The sequence below is a fragment of the Bombus affinis genome, chromosome 3, assembly GCF_024516045.1.
Source record: "Bombus affinis isolate iyBomAffi1 chromosome 3, iyBomAffi1.2, whole genome shotgun sequence".
NCBI lineage: Eukaryota > Metazoa > Arthropoda > Insecta > Hymenoptera > Apidae > Bombus > Bombus affinis.
Genome location: NC_066346.1, coordinates 5,008,387 through 5,022,146, shown reverse-complemented (window position 1 = coordinate 5,022,146; position 13,760 = coordinate 5,008,387). Strand labels below are relative to the sequence as shown.

Below are 13,760 nucleotides of genomic sequence, written 5' to 3'. Positions count from 1 at the left end.
AATAAAATGATATGTATTGTTATTACATTATAAACATTCAAATGTGTTTAAATAACGATCAAAGAGAAAGTGATACTTAAGACGCACAATTTTTACTTATGTTTTTCAATTTATTTCAAAAATTGAATGTCTAGAAGATAATCTAACCATAGCATACGATAAAGCAGACATTTCTGTTAAGGGGAGCAGCAAGGAAAACTAAAGAATCATGTTTTAATTCTAATGTAAAAATGAAAAAGTTTGACGAAACATGCAGCGGCGGCACTGGTACTCAATGCCGACAGGTAACAACAGTCGCACACGTTTAGTGGTTCCGTTATGCCGAGCAGCAGGTAAGGCAACTACCAACATTGAGTACCACTATCGTCGCCGCGTGTTTTGTTAAACTGTTTCGCTTTTATATTGGAAACAGTACATAGTTCCTTTTTATGTTTTCCTTAGCAGAAATGTCTGCTCTATCGCGTGCTATGATTAGATTTTCTACTAGACCATTAGTTTTTGAAATAAATTAAGAAATATAAGTAAAAATAGTGCGTTTTGTGTCCTTTCTACTTTGATCATTATTTAAACATAATTAAATATGTATAATGTAATAATAATACATATCATTTTATTCGGGAGAGTCCACTGAATCTATTTTGCCCAACAACAACTCGATATCTGCTACTTTAGAAGCACAAAACATCTCCAAAGTCGAAAATGTACAATTTTTTTTTTCAAAATTGTTGTTTTCGAAAACTGTGGATTCTGAAAAAAAAACGATTTGCAAATTCATGTTTAGCTCATAAAAATCTACAAGAGTTACCTATTGGAGGTTGCAAAATTAGATCGTGCTAAACAACATTATCAATGATTTAATGACCTTTCCTCTCAAATATGCTACCCCATTCGCATTTGCAGAATGAATACTACATATTTATACATACACATGATTAAAAAATATATACTTCTAATGACAAACAAGCGTAAAATTGTATTTCGCAAGCTTACCAGATCGAAATCATCCATTTGGGTTATTTGGCTTAAACTGGTTGGCTTAATTCAAATAATAGGTTAATACGAGAGCACTGAAATAGAAAATACATAACAATATCCGTTAATACTTTCGAACTATTCTTCCTACGAAAAACAGCGAATCGGATTACACGCTCTTTGTAAACAGACCAATGACTTTCGCGTACGAACTGGCCTATAATAACACTAGTCACTAGTGTAAAAGTCCTGCTCTTCCTTTTCTTATTCAAATCTGAAATATATTTAATTTAATAGTTATCATTTACAAATGTTTCAATCTTTATAAAATTATAATATACAAAAATACAGCGTCGTATAAGAAAATTTGGGGAATAATACAGGGTATTGCGGATTGTGTTGATCGATTATAAGATTAATAAAACTACCGTGTTTTCGTTGCACATAGATACACAGATAGGAAACATTTTTTATTTATACTCGGTAACTGCACAACACAGTAATTACCAGAAATGCAGATACAGTAGCACAAATGAAAATTTTTGAATCGTCAAACAAAGTTTAACTTTGTTTCGAAAGATTGACAGAGGAAACAAGAGTACATTTTTCTGATAATATTCTAATATGTGCGAACTCTCTCTTAAAGAATTTCATAATTTTAATAACGATAGCAGAGCTGTACGATATCATAATGTTGATTGCTACAATAAATCAGCATCTGCTGTTACATCATCGAAAGTATGAAGATTTCTATATGTGCGAATGATATTAGTTTCAAGGATAAAGAAATTTATGTAGCTTTAATCATGTTTAGCTATATCTGATCGATATTTCTGTTGATAATCTTTATGATTCTGCAACAGAATTTATTTGATATCGTACTTTCGATGATAAATAGCTATGTTTTTTATTATCACGATCATCGTCTAGAATGATATACAATGATACCGACACTCTAAAAGACGTAAAGAAAATATTAAAGAGAAAGCCCGTAGCTATCGGATCTACATGATATATGTGGAATGGATTTTGTAAATGTTTTTTTACAGCTAAAAGAATTTATTTACACTGACTGACATCTAAAATAATCACAAATCTTTCCCAAATCACCAATCATGATAATCTATATACATTTCTTTCTATAAAACTATTGTATTTTTAAATATATATTTATGCATTTAGGAATCTCATTATAGGCAGTGGACTTTGCACATAATATACGATTAAAATATATGTAAGCACTATTTGACAAACAATACATTTGTTTCACTACACATTGTAGCAAATTTTCATTCCATATTTGTATATTTATTTGAAATATATTGTGTAAAAGATATCCAAGGCACAACTTGGGCGGCACATAATTAAGTATATAAATTGTAGCATGATAATGTTGTTGTTGCAATACTCACTAAGCTCTTATCCAGTTCTGTAAAACTTAGGAATTAAAAAGCAATGTCAGGTGATTTGGAAATGAGATTTGCAATATATGGTGCGTCAATTAACAGTAAAAAAATTGAAAACGATACCAACAAAGAATATAAGCTCTAAATATAGTTATTACATATATAGCTATTCATACATACATATTGCGATAAAGCATTGTGCTCGTTACGAGTGCTACAAGCTCGATATACCTAAAACATTAATCCACATTTCTGTTAACAGGTTTACATTATTTTAAGACATTATCTATACCAATTACAGCATCATTTCGATGAAAAATACTTTTCTCTTATTATTATTATCTTTCTTTTTTTCAACTAAATAGGTATTACAGGTGATCACGAAAAAATGGTACGTGGTACGATAAATGTTCCTTTGATTGAATATTTTTATTCGTCGTATTTTTTTTTAAAGCGTTATTGTCATATTTCCTTGTACGATTATGCTTTTAAATTCAAATACATATCTTCATCTTCATTGATTCAATAAAGCAAATACTTTTACCATCGTTGATCACCCATACGTAATTTGCTAAATTTGGTAGCAAACAATCACAGCTAGGTACATCGGCAAATAAGTAACAGCAAGCGGCAGTGACTTCTGTTCCAGTTCTCAAGTACTCTCCGTTAAAGTTATATGATCCATATACTTTCTTCATTCACTTACAATTGAAATATTCATAAGATATACATAAAAATAATCTGAATTATAATCGTAAGTTTATCAGCAAGCCAGAAGATCATTCGAATATACATTACAGGTATTTCCAATAGTAACATTAAGTTGAGATTTGTGTTTCTTCAGTAATACCTGCGTATCTTAATGTAAAATTAAGATGAGAATCGATGCATACAATAAACGTCTACATCATGAAGCTAATGTTCTGTTATAAATATGTAAAGACACAGACATGAGCGTTGATTGTAATGAAATTTCAATGCATAACACTTTCCATTGATTTAATTTTATTTAATCTCAACTAAGTATTCATATGACCTTCCCAGCTCATTATTGAATGTGTATGTGATATATAATTCTTATGCTCACTATTATAATGTTCTTATAAAATTTGCATGTTATTCAGTAAAATATATAAAACAAGCAATATCTTTTGTAACCGAATATTTTCTAAGTAAATCTTTCTCCATTGGCTTAAGTTTCCTATTAACGATCAACAAAAATAATTTTTGACATGATTTAAATGAAAGGCATTATATACATACACTTTTGGCACTTTTCAGAATTCAATTCACAAGATTTTCATATGGTTTGTATCGAATGTAATGCCAATTATTTGAATTGTATATAACATCATACAATAGTATACTTTTTATATATACATAAACTTCTGTCAAAGTCTGAAATTTGTAAACACTTCTGAAAAGTGCAAAGCTAACACATAAGTCTTATATTACTCTCAATTTGACAAGTAGTAAGTAGATGACTTTATGTTAGTTGTCACATTAATTTCTTATAAGGCTACATCCAAAGGCTTACATTTCGCGAATATTAGGAAACGTTGCGCAAAAAATATTTTTATATGCATTATCAAAGTTAATATTCCAATATGTCATCAGATACAGTTAACTTTCAAATGTTAACGTGAGATCAGCATCTGATGTTTATATTAAAATATTAATTGTATTACAATTAGTAAAATTGAAATTAATTACACTTAGATTATAATCTTAATAGTAATGAATTTAAATATTCTAAGACTTGTTTAGGCATAAATCAAATGCCTCAGAAGCATGCATATTGTATTCAAAACTATAAATGTTAAAATGTTATTTGATGTAATTCTGAATCATTCTCGTATATTATTATTCAGTAATCGTCTTTTGTTTAATTACAGTTGATTTGCTCTTTAACTACGCATATGTAGATTTCAGTATAAGTCTCGAAACAATTTAATGAAGCATTCGTGATATAGCATTAGGACATATTTTCATAACAATTTTCCATATAAAATAACGTATTATATATAAGTGTAATTGAATATATTTGAAAAATATGATTCTTCATATATAACACATATTTTTTCTGCTATAATTCTTCTCCTATTTAACAGCCAAAAAATTGTACAGCTTTTATGTGTATACTGTAATCTCCGAAATTTCTTTCATAAGGATCACTTTCAATAATTACGAACTTTTGTAACCCTTTATTTTCATAATCGTATTATTTTCAGTGTACTCACATGAGAAAAATCTCATTAGGCAGTTTTTCATTTACCACTTTCTCTGATACTTTCATAAATCTCTTACAATAACTAGTTTATATGATAATATTAAAAACTGTTCTTGAATCATCAGATTTTCCTACAGTTCACTATTTTCTCCCTTTGCTATTAAATTTGATGCACAAATTATGATACAGAACTTATAGCATTATGAGGAGAACCCATTTGTGTTAACACTTTATCTAACCACTGTAAGGGTCCATGTAAATGTGCTTCAATCCAACAAGGAGTAGATGTAACATCTTGTCTGTGATACTCAGCACCCCATCCTTTAACGAATGACATTCTGCAACAAATATATATTTATTGCAACTTACATATTGCTGCTTACGCTACTTAACATTAATTTTTAAATCCTACATTTTACCTTATAGTGCACATCTTTGTTAATTCATAAACTGCTTCAAAACCATGATTAACACTTTGTGAAAGTAATTGGGCAAACTCTTGATTATTAAATATTTTCAATGAACATCCTGGTGGAATCTTACAAACAGTACTAGGATGAAATCCATGATGATGATTACAATTTCTAGATTGTACGAATATAGCAGAGTCAGAAAGACATTCTGCATAAACTTCACCACCTACATAATATAAATGTACTCCTTTGCCTATATGTCTCCTTGTATTTTCAATAGTAGAATTACGATTTACATTGGACAATTGTCCAAGGCAAAAACGATCAGAATTGTTGCTTGGATTTGTAAAACCATCCACAATAACAGAGTGAGAATGACAATGAAAAACTTCACCCACTCTACAATTTAATTCGTAATATGCAATGGAGGCCCAATAAGGTGGTTCCTGATAACATACTGGAGCTACTTCAGCTGATCCACTTGTATCCATTGCTACTGGATCAGGTGGTGGCGATTGTCCAGGTTGTGAACCATCTTCAGGTGGAGAATATGCTGGAGGAGGAGTTTCTGGTAGCCCATTAGTACCATATGGACTTTGTGGATTTGGTGATGTTGTGCTTCCTGGACTGGGAACAGATCCAACAGAAGACATAGGTGATGTTGGATTTACACCACCAGTAGATCCAGCATTAAATCCACTAGAGGAGTAGGACACATTATGTGGCATTGTTGGTTCTGCTATTTGTTGAAATGGTAACAATGAATGTCCAGGAGCATATTCTGAATGTCTAGGAACTAATACAGGTGGGAGCACTGGACTCTCCACTCTTTTATAGTGGTAAGGATTGATGCAAACTTCTTTTTGTTTAGCAGAAAAAGGGTACTGACATAACTCCAATGGTTTTAATTCATGATGTGACTGCAAATCTGGCCATCTCCATACTCTACAATAAATTACATGTGGCAAACCTTTACGATGTGAAACTTGCAATCTACCATCTAAACTTCTTGGAATTGTTACACATTTACTAGGAGTGCCTGGACAGCTCAAAGCACGTTCTAATTCTTCTATTGCACCCTTCCGCTTTTTTAATTTTTTTACTAATGAATCAACTGCTTTTTCTGCCCATTTTTCTTCTTCATCACCCTGTTTCCAGCCAAGTAACTTTTTTACAGCAGGACTAGTAAATGAAAACAAACTGTTCAATGAAGACATAGGTCCAGAACTTGATGATCCTTCTTCATCGTCCATGTTAAAAATACTGTAATATGTAAACTATATGTATGAATTTTTTACAGTTTCCGTTTTGTAGCAACCTGTAATTTAATATCATTTTATCAATTTTCATATTTATTCAAAATTTTCTGATGTCGTTTACAGAAGTATTTTTGTCCAATACATTTTATTTTTTAAATTAATATTCTGTATATCAGAAAGATATTGTGACAGTTTTAAGGTCCATTTAATTCATACTAAAGAAATGTTAACGTTGGTTAAATGAAAAAATAAATATTACGTTAGATGTGAGGTTAGACATATAAGGAATCTGATATACAGAATACACAAAATATAAAACGAAATAATGATATTAAACATCGCAAATATAAAGAATGTGCATCCAAAAAATGTAAAATAACTAATAATAAATTATACATACACACGCACACACGCACGCACACACATACATATATATATACTCACGCAGAACTTGCTTAGCGATCCAGCATTGTTTTTACTACAATCTCCCACTCCTGTTACTACATTCTTGACGCCAACCTCTCGCCATCACAATCAAATAAAAATATCTATGAATTTATCGATTTTCACCTTGAGTTTATCGTATTCTTAATGACAACAATTCTACGAACACGATAAATATCTGAGCAAATTTTCTTGTAATACAGTACAGCCACTCGTAACGTACATAATATTTCTCTCTCTTTTTCTCTTCCACTACGACTTTTCTCTGTCTTCCAATCTCTATCTTTTTCACTCCTTTTCGTGGTAGAATGAGGGTATTTGCAATAAGCAATAGTACCGAGAACTTTCAGAATTTTAGGAAGAAGTCACTAACTTTTACACGTACTCACCAAAATCAGATAGCCAGAGATTATTACAATGTAGAAAAGTACACAAAAAGTAACTGATTTCGTTCGTATCTTACATGCAGTTTTAATTATAAATATTTATCATAGAAAGAACGAAACGTCGTATAACAGTATTATGGCGTTGCAAGAACATCATGGCGCCTTGTTTACGAAGGCAATTCTATGAGAATTGTGTTTTAAAAATGTTATGCACGTCACCTACAATTTGTTAAGTTGCTCTATTTATTATAATCTTTCATCCGAAGCTAACTCTTTTTGCACACTTCATTTCCAACATATAAACATAATTTATGTATACGTTTACGTACAGCAATAATATGCACTCATCGCACTACGCAACGACAATGTATTCAACGATAAGGGCTGATCGTAGATGACTCATATGAAAAAGATGATATGCTATAAAGTATTAAAAACTCTTTATTATAATAAACAAATAATCACTTATATTTTAAAAAATATTTTTTCGTGATGTTAATTTAACAAAATATTTCGTGTAATAAAATAATTCTATCAATTCCGTGTTTCATTAGATCGATTAGAGTAAAAAACAAAAAGCTGTGATTGGTACGAGTTGAACGCGGTAAAGGAGGGAGATTTGATTGTTTTAATTATCAATTCAGACTATAAATATAAAAATCGTTATATTTAAATTATATAAAGTTATTATATAATCATACAAAATTTTATATACATTTTTATTAATAAACATACTGTTTTGCTAATGCTCTTAAAAATTTTGCTTTCCGAATGTTCGCTGCTTCCCTTTGTATTTCTTCATTATTATTAGAGTTCAATTCCAATAAACCAATTACCTTAATCTTAAAATATAATTAAATTATAAATATATATGTATATATTTAAAATGAATTATATATAATTACTAACCGCTAATTGTTTTCTATGATGTTCACCACGTTTTGTATGTAAATGAATGAGATACTCAAGTATTGTAGTATCCCAAATACAATGGTAATACGCATCCATAGCGTCTGCTGGTGCGCAACTTTTTTGATCGCTGGCTGCCATTTTAAAAGCTAAAGTATAGTCTACTTCCTCCAAAAATTGACACAGTACAGCAGCCTGGGTATAACATTGTAAATGAGCACAACATTTAATCATACGCCTATAAACGAGATCGTCAATCTGTGATCTTGGTACTGGTTGACTGAACAAATCACTGGCTACCATAATAGCTTCTAAATAATATTTTATTGCACTTTCATAGTATCCTAAAACTAAAAATATTATATTTTATTTAGTTTCGAAATTAATCTTTTTTTTCATACATACCAAAATTAAGGTCTCCCATCAATCTCAACCAAGGAACATTACTTGGATAATATTTCAAAGCTTGTGTTAGTAATTGAAACAACAATTCTCCAATACTTCTAATATTATAGGAATTAGCGCTGCAAGATTACATTTATGTATTATTATAAAACATTATACAGTTTGTGTTATGTGAAAACTTACTTTGGTACACCAGCAGGCCAAAGAGGAAGATATTGTGTATGTAATTCAAGACCAGATTCATCACGTAAAACATTTCGCAAACGTGCTAATAATGAAATAACAACAGTAAGAACCATAGGTTCGCGTAATCTACTAAGTGTACCTCCAATGCTAGCAATAACATCTCTTGAAGCACTACCAGTACTTGTTCCACTATTACCACTGTTGCTTCGTTTCTGTGGTTGATCTCTACTCGGTCCAAAGGCAGTCAATACTAAAAATAAAATTTCATATTATATTTTAACGCAGAAATTTTTATTTGGCGCTCTGAAAACTAACCCATATCCCATGCTTCTCTTGGAAATTTCCTTCCACCTTTGTATTTAACAATATCTTGACAAACGCTACTGATGGCTGCTGCAAACTCTGAGTAACTCCAACGTTTCTCTAAACTTGTTAAATAATCCCACTCAGTCATATTTAAAAGAAAAACAGTGCAATATTCAATAATTTCTTGTCTTGGTATAACTTGATCTGTTGCTTGTAATGCTCCAAGACATTGTTTACATCTTGTGACTAAACTTTGCGTATCACCTACAAAATTTTTGTTTAATTATCTAAATCATAATAGATTATGAAATCAAATGTACATACATATACCCGTTGCTGGCCATAAGTGAAGACATCTCCAAATTTCTACAAGAAGGCATTCCCAGTTTACTAATTTACACAATTTAAATATTAATGTATTTCCACTTTGTGAATGTTGCTGCACTTCTTTCTCCAATACATTTAATATCTCAATTGCCCCTTCAAAATCTTTAGACATTACTAATTCCCTACTTTTTGCTAACAATACATATGAATAATCTTGAAGGAATCCTCTGGGAAGAGACATTACAACACTTTGTAATGGTATTGGTAGTTCCCAACAACTATTTACATTCCATAATGGTTTCATTCGATGTTTACCATCTAAATGTATTAATATTTCGTTAATTTCATTAGTATCATATGACTGTATTAATCTTTGTTCTAATTCAAATATTTCTATCCTTGAGCTTTCTGTAATTGAAATAATTTATTATTGCGATAACACTTAATGACCAATATTTTACGCTATATAATTAATACTTATGTACATATACTGACGAGTATATGTTATTAGCGGAATACCCCAATCATTTTTCAATAATAAATCCGGTATTTCAAGTTCTTCAACAGTGGCCGATTTTCTGATTTCTTCTAATTCTTTCTCGTTAAATAATGTCATATACAATGGATCACTGAGTATTTTAGAAGCAAACCTATAAATATTAGTGGTATGTACGAAATAAAGAAGATAGCGAGAAATACGTTCTTTGTCTATATCAGTAGCTTGTTCCAAAACATTTCCAAGAGCCTACAAAAGTTTCCATGTAATATGGACAATAAAATAACATACAATTTAAAACAATAAAGAAATTACCTTACCGAAAGAAATACATCCATTCCTTTGCTACCAGCTGCTTGTATTTCTGTTATATAATCACCAAGAATTATACTACCATCTACAATTTTTCTAACTAAATTTAAACATTGAATTTGGAGCAAAAGATCGCGAGATACTACAACTTTTCTATTAACAGATCCTCCTTGTACATCAAGTTCCAAATTATCTCTATAAACTTGAGGAATTTCTCTTGTAATATTATCTGCTTGTAGAATTTGCAATATGTTCTGAAGCAAATAACCATTATTAACATCTTATGTAGAATTCAATTTCTTATATTATGTTCAGATGCATACAGTATATTGATCTTTAATTGATGCTTGCAATTGTTGGGTAAGACTGGAAGTAACTCCTTCTATAGGTACTTCACATGCTAAGGAACAACCATCTAAATATTCTTTTTGAACTTTACAATATAACTTCCCTTCTGAATTATCGAAATTGTAAAATAATTCTTTGGCTTGTATAATGTGACGCTTTGCTTCTTGGTATTCTTCTTTTAACAAATGAAATCTTGCCAAATCGTAATGTATCTAAACATGTTACAATAAATAATAAAATACAAGAAATATTACATAACAATAGTAAATAAATAAACATGTCATACCTGACATTTAAATTCTTCTAAATTTATAGAATACATATTCTCCCAATTTTGTTTAATCTCTGTGCTATCTTCAGATAGCATTTGGAAAGTATCAAAGGATAACATTTTTGGATTTATATCTTTACTTTCAAGAACATTATTTAGGACGGTTATACTATTAGACACTTGAGTTTCTAATTTTCTAATTATGTCATCTACTACCCCAGGTGGTACATAGGTTGATTCTTGTATACCTGGACTGTTATATATAGTAAATTAAGAAAGAAGTTATGCACAAGATATTACAATTAATCACGTGAATATTTAAAGTCTTACATATGAAGAAATTGTTGCTTTGACTGTTTGTTATTTAAGGCTCTATAAAGAATTGCTCTTATATGCCATCTATGGTATAAAACAATTGTAAATAGTAGTTGATCAGAAATTGGATGCATTACAAATTCAGGTATAGTTGGTATTTCAACTGTTAAATCTGATGTTATATAAAGAAGGTCTTGGAGTAGCGTTAACTGTATTGGTAATGGTAATTTTTTTTCTAATATATCCAAATCCCATTTTAAATGAGCCGCTACTTTCAAAGAAAGAATTTTCAAAGCAAGATTTCTGTGACTCCATTTAACTGCGGTGTTAGGTTTTGTATCATTCATTTCTGTATCAACAATTTTCACTTCATTTTCCTTTTGTTCTGAATTTATTGTCATAAACTTGATTATTAAATCCGTCGCTGAAGGATCTAGAATAATTTTATGACAATGTGATTAGCATAATAATTTTATTAATTACTTTATTCTACTTGCATCAAATAATTGAGGTTAGATTGTCATTTACCGGGAGAAGGTTTGGATAAATGTTGTTGTAATAAAGATGGATTTAATAAAAATTCAAACCAAAGAATTGTATCAGGAGATATAGGCACAGTGCCTGGTCTCAATAAATCCACATCCATCATCGCATTATTTTTAACTTAGACAAACATTTAAGGCCGGATAAGTTGTAATTTTCATATGTATCTGCGTCTTCATCAAAGATTCAGGTTCATCTTCTACTATTTAAAGCTTAGTTTGAAAATGATTGTAAGTGTCGCTAAAATAAAGAGTAGTCAGTTCATGAAGAAATATATAGATGTCACGTTTAAAAGGCGCGTCATTCCAACAAATGTTTGATCAATTACGAGTAAACCGCTCAATTTTTTATATATTTACGCTTATTATATTTGATAAAATTTTACAATCATGGTGAGATTAACAGCCGAATATATCGAGAGAAAATGTTCACAAATGCAATTAAGTAAATCTCTTAGCAAGAAAGTAAAAAAGGACGAATTATATAGTCTAACTCATTTACGTATGAACAATATGTTTATCAGTAGCATCGTAAGTAAATTTTGTTAAAATAATAATGAGATATAATCTATACATATAATCATGTTGTTTTAGGGTAATTTTGTTAATTATAGAAATCTTAAAGTAATATATTTACAAAATAATAATATTTCGAAAATAGAAAATTTGCACTTTGCATCTAACTTGACGCATTTATATTTGCAACATAACAAAATAAGTAAAATAGAAAATTTAAATTTTCTTGAGAAGTTGCAAACACTTTATTTAGGATATAATAAAATACTGGTAGTGGAAGGTCTTGAATGCTTAAAAAATTTAACTATTTTGCAAGTAGAAAATCAAAAATTATCTGTTGGAGAATCATTATGCTTTGATCCACGGAGTATACTCACTTTATCTGTAAGTTTGAATTGATTATTATCTTTTAATTCTCTATTCTTATACAATATTTTTCAGGGTTGTCTGAAAGTACTCAACATTTCGGGTAATAAAATGGCATCTTTAAAAAGCATTAAAGAATTGCATAAATTAGAAGTTTTAGACGCCACAAATAATTTTATTGATGATATCAACGATTTAACAGAAAGTATAAGTGTTTTGACTTCTTTAATAGATCTATCTTTACAAGGCAATCCTGTAACTCAATATTATAGGTGCAAAGAAAATCTTATCGCAAATAATGACACAATAAGTATGTTAGTTTATTTGGATTTCTTCTTCTTACCATTTACATTTTGCTCTCTAAATAATGCTAATTTACAGAAACTCTTGACGGAAAAATGGTTACAGATGTATGTAAATGTTTCATGAAAAGATTTAAGATAAATAAACATCTTTATCACAAAAAGAAATTATTGAATACGACACTAGATGAAGATATTACAAGTATGATTATTGACAATTTTTTCATAACAAACATAAACTTTTAATGAATATCTTCATATTACAGGTTCGTTAAATTTACCGCCTTCATTAAAAGAATCAATATCCAGAGCGATATTTCAATATCCTGATGCAAAATTGTCTACTACATCTGCGATGAATAAAACACAATCATATATATTTCCATCATGGAAAATAGGTAACTTGATACAAAAAGCTATTTAAATAATTTTTAATACATGTAAAAATGTTATTAATATTTAATCAACTATTATAATTACATTAGGTACAAATATTATAAAGAATGGTCATGCTACCACAAAACCATTTCGGAGTAATGTAATTAAGACTAAGAACTTTCCTAGTGTACAACCTTTGTTAAACAGTGAAATTATTAAATTGCCACCTATTTGAATCTGGGAACATATTAATGACATAATACACTGCATATAAGAAAACAAACTTTTTGGATGAGAGGTATTTTTCTTATTTATTAATATATTTTTTTAGAAAATTATTTATAATTCATTGTATATTTCTCATTTGCATTAAATTTTTTTTATAATTATGTATTAAATAATTTCTATATGAACCATTAATTATTGCCTGCATGCTGGAAAGTCGTGTATGAGATAAAAATAAAATCTATGATCAAATCGCGCTGAAAAAAAGTGTATGGCAAATTATCTTAAAAAGCTGGAGGCAAACTAATTACAATTATTTTGTACAACTTTCTAGCACTAAGGCGACATTTATATTATATGTGCATTAACATAACATTTTCATAACTAAAATAAAGTACATTGAAATTCATGCGTGTCAAACAATAATACAATTTAATAATAACAAA

At 29.6% G+C, this 13,760-nt stretch overlaps 3 protein-coding genes across 5 annotated transcripts; 1 reads left to right on the top strand and 2 right to left on the bottom strand.

The window, feature by feature from the left end:
* Positions 1 to 1,404: 1,404 nt before the first annotated feature.
* LOC126914056 (protein mothers against dpp) lies at positions 1,405 to 7,539 on the bottom strand. 2 transcript variants are annotated; one of them, XM_050717520.1, is made up of 4 exons: positions 7,114 to 7,539; positions 6,725 to 7,018; positions 5,028 to 6,339; positions 1,405 to 4,946 (listed from the first exon to the last, which is right to left on the bottom strand). In XM_050717520.1, exons 3-4 carry the CDS (start codon positions 6,272 to 6,274, stop codon positions 4,787 to 4,789), a joined length of 1,407 nt encoding a protein of 468 aa, XP_050573477.1. In that variant the 5' UTR covers positions 6,275 to 6,339; positions 6,725 to 7,018; positions 7,114 to 7,539; the 3' UTR covers positions 1,405 to 4,786. The 2 variants fall into 2 exon arrangements, with proteins under 2 accessions (XP_050573477.1, XP_050573476.1); XM_050717519.1 differs by having other exon boundaries at positions 6,725 to 7,539.
* A 219-nt stretch (positions 7,540 to 7,758) lies between these two features.
* Positions 7,759 to 11,735, bottom strand: LOC126913999 (integrator complex subunit 8). Its single transcript, XM_050717366.1, has 12 exons — positions 11,514 to 11,735; positions 11,001 to 11,418; positions 10,686 to 10,923; positions 10,375 to 10,611; positions 10,060 to 10,305; positions 9,739 to 9,988; positions 9,241 to 9,651; positions 8,926 to 9,180; positions 8,608 to 8,860; positions 8,425 to 8,543; positions 8,020 to 8,369; positions 7,759 to 7,952 (listed from the first exon to the last, which is right to left on the bottom strand). Exons 1-12 carry the CDS (start codon positions 11,632 to 11,634, stop codon positions 7,833 to 7,835), a joined length of 3,018 nt encoding a protein of 1,005 aa, XP_050573323.1. The 5' UTR covers positions 11,635 to 11,735; the 3' UTR covers positions 7,759 to 7,832.
* On the top strand, positions 11,732 to 13,383 carry LOC126914065 (protein phosphatase 1 regulatory subunit 42-like). 2 transcript variants are annotated; one of them, XM_050717540.1, is made up of 7 exons: positions 11,732 to 12,058; positions 12,122 to 12,427; positions 12,485 to 12,512; positions 12,642 to 12,719; positions 12,791 to 12,913; positions 12,978 to 13,109; positions 13,197 to 13,383. In XM_050717540.1, exons 1-7 carry the CDS (start codon positions 11,918 to 11,920, stop codon positions 13,322 to 13,324), a joined length of 936 nt encoding a protein of 311 aa, XP_050573497.1. In that variant the 5' UTR covers positions 11,732 to 11,917; the 3' UTR covers positions 13,325 to 13,383. The 2 variants fall into 2 exon arrangements, with proteins under 2 accessions (XP_050573497.1, XP_050573496.1); XM_050717539.1 differs by having other exon boundaries at positions 12,485 to 12,719.
* The last annotated feature ends 377 nt before the right edge of the window (positions 13,384 to 13,760 follow it).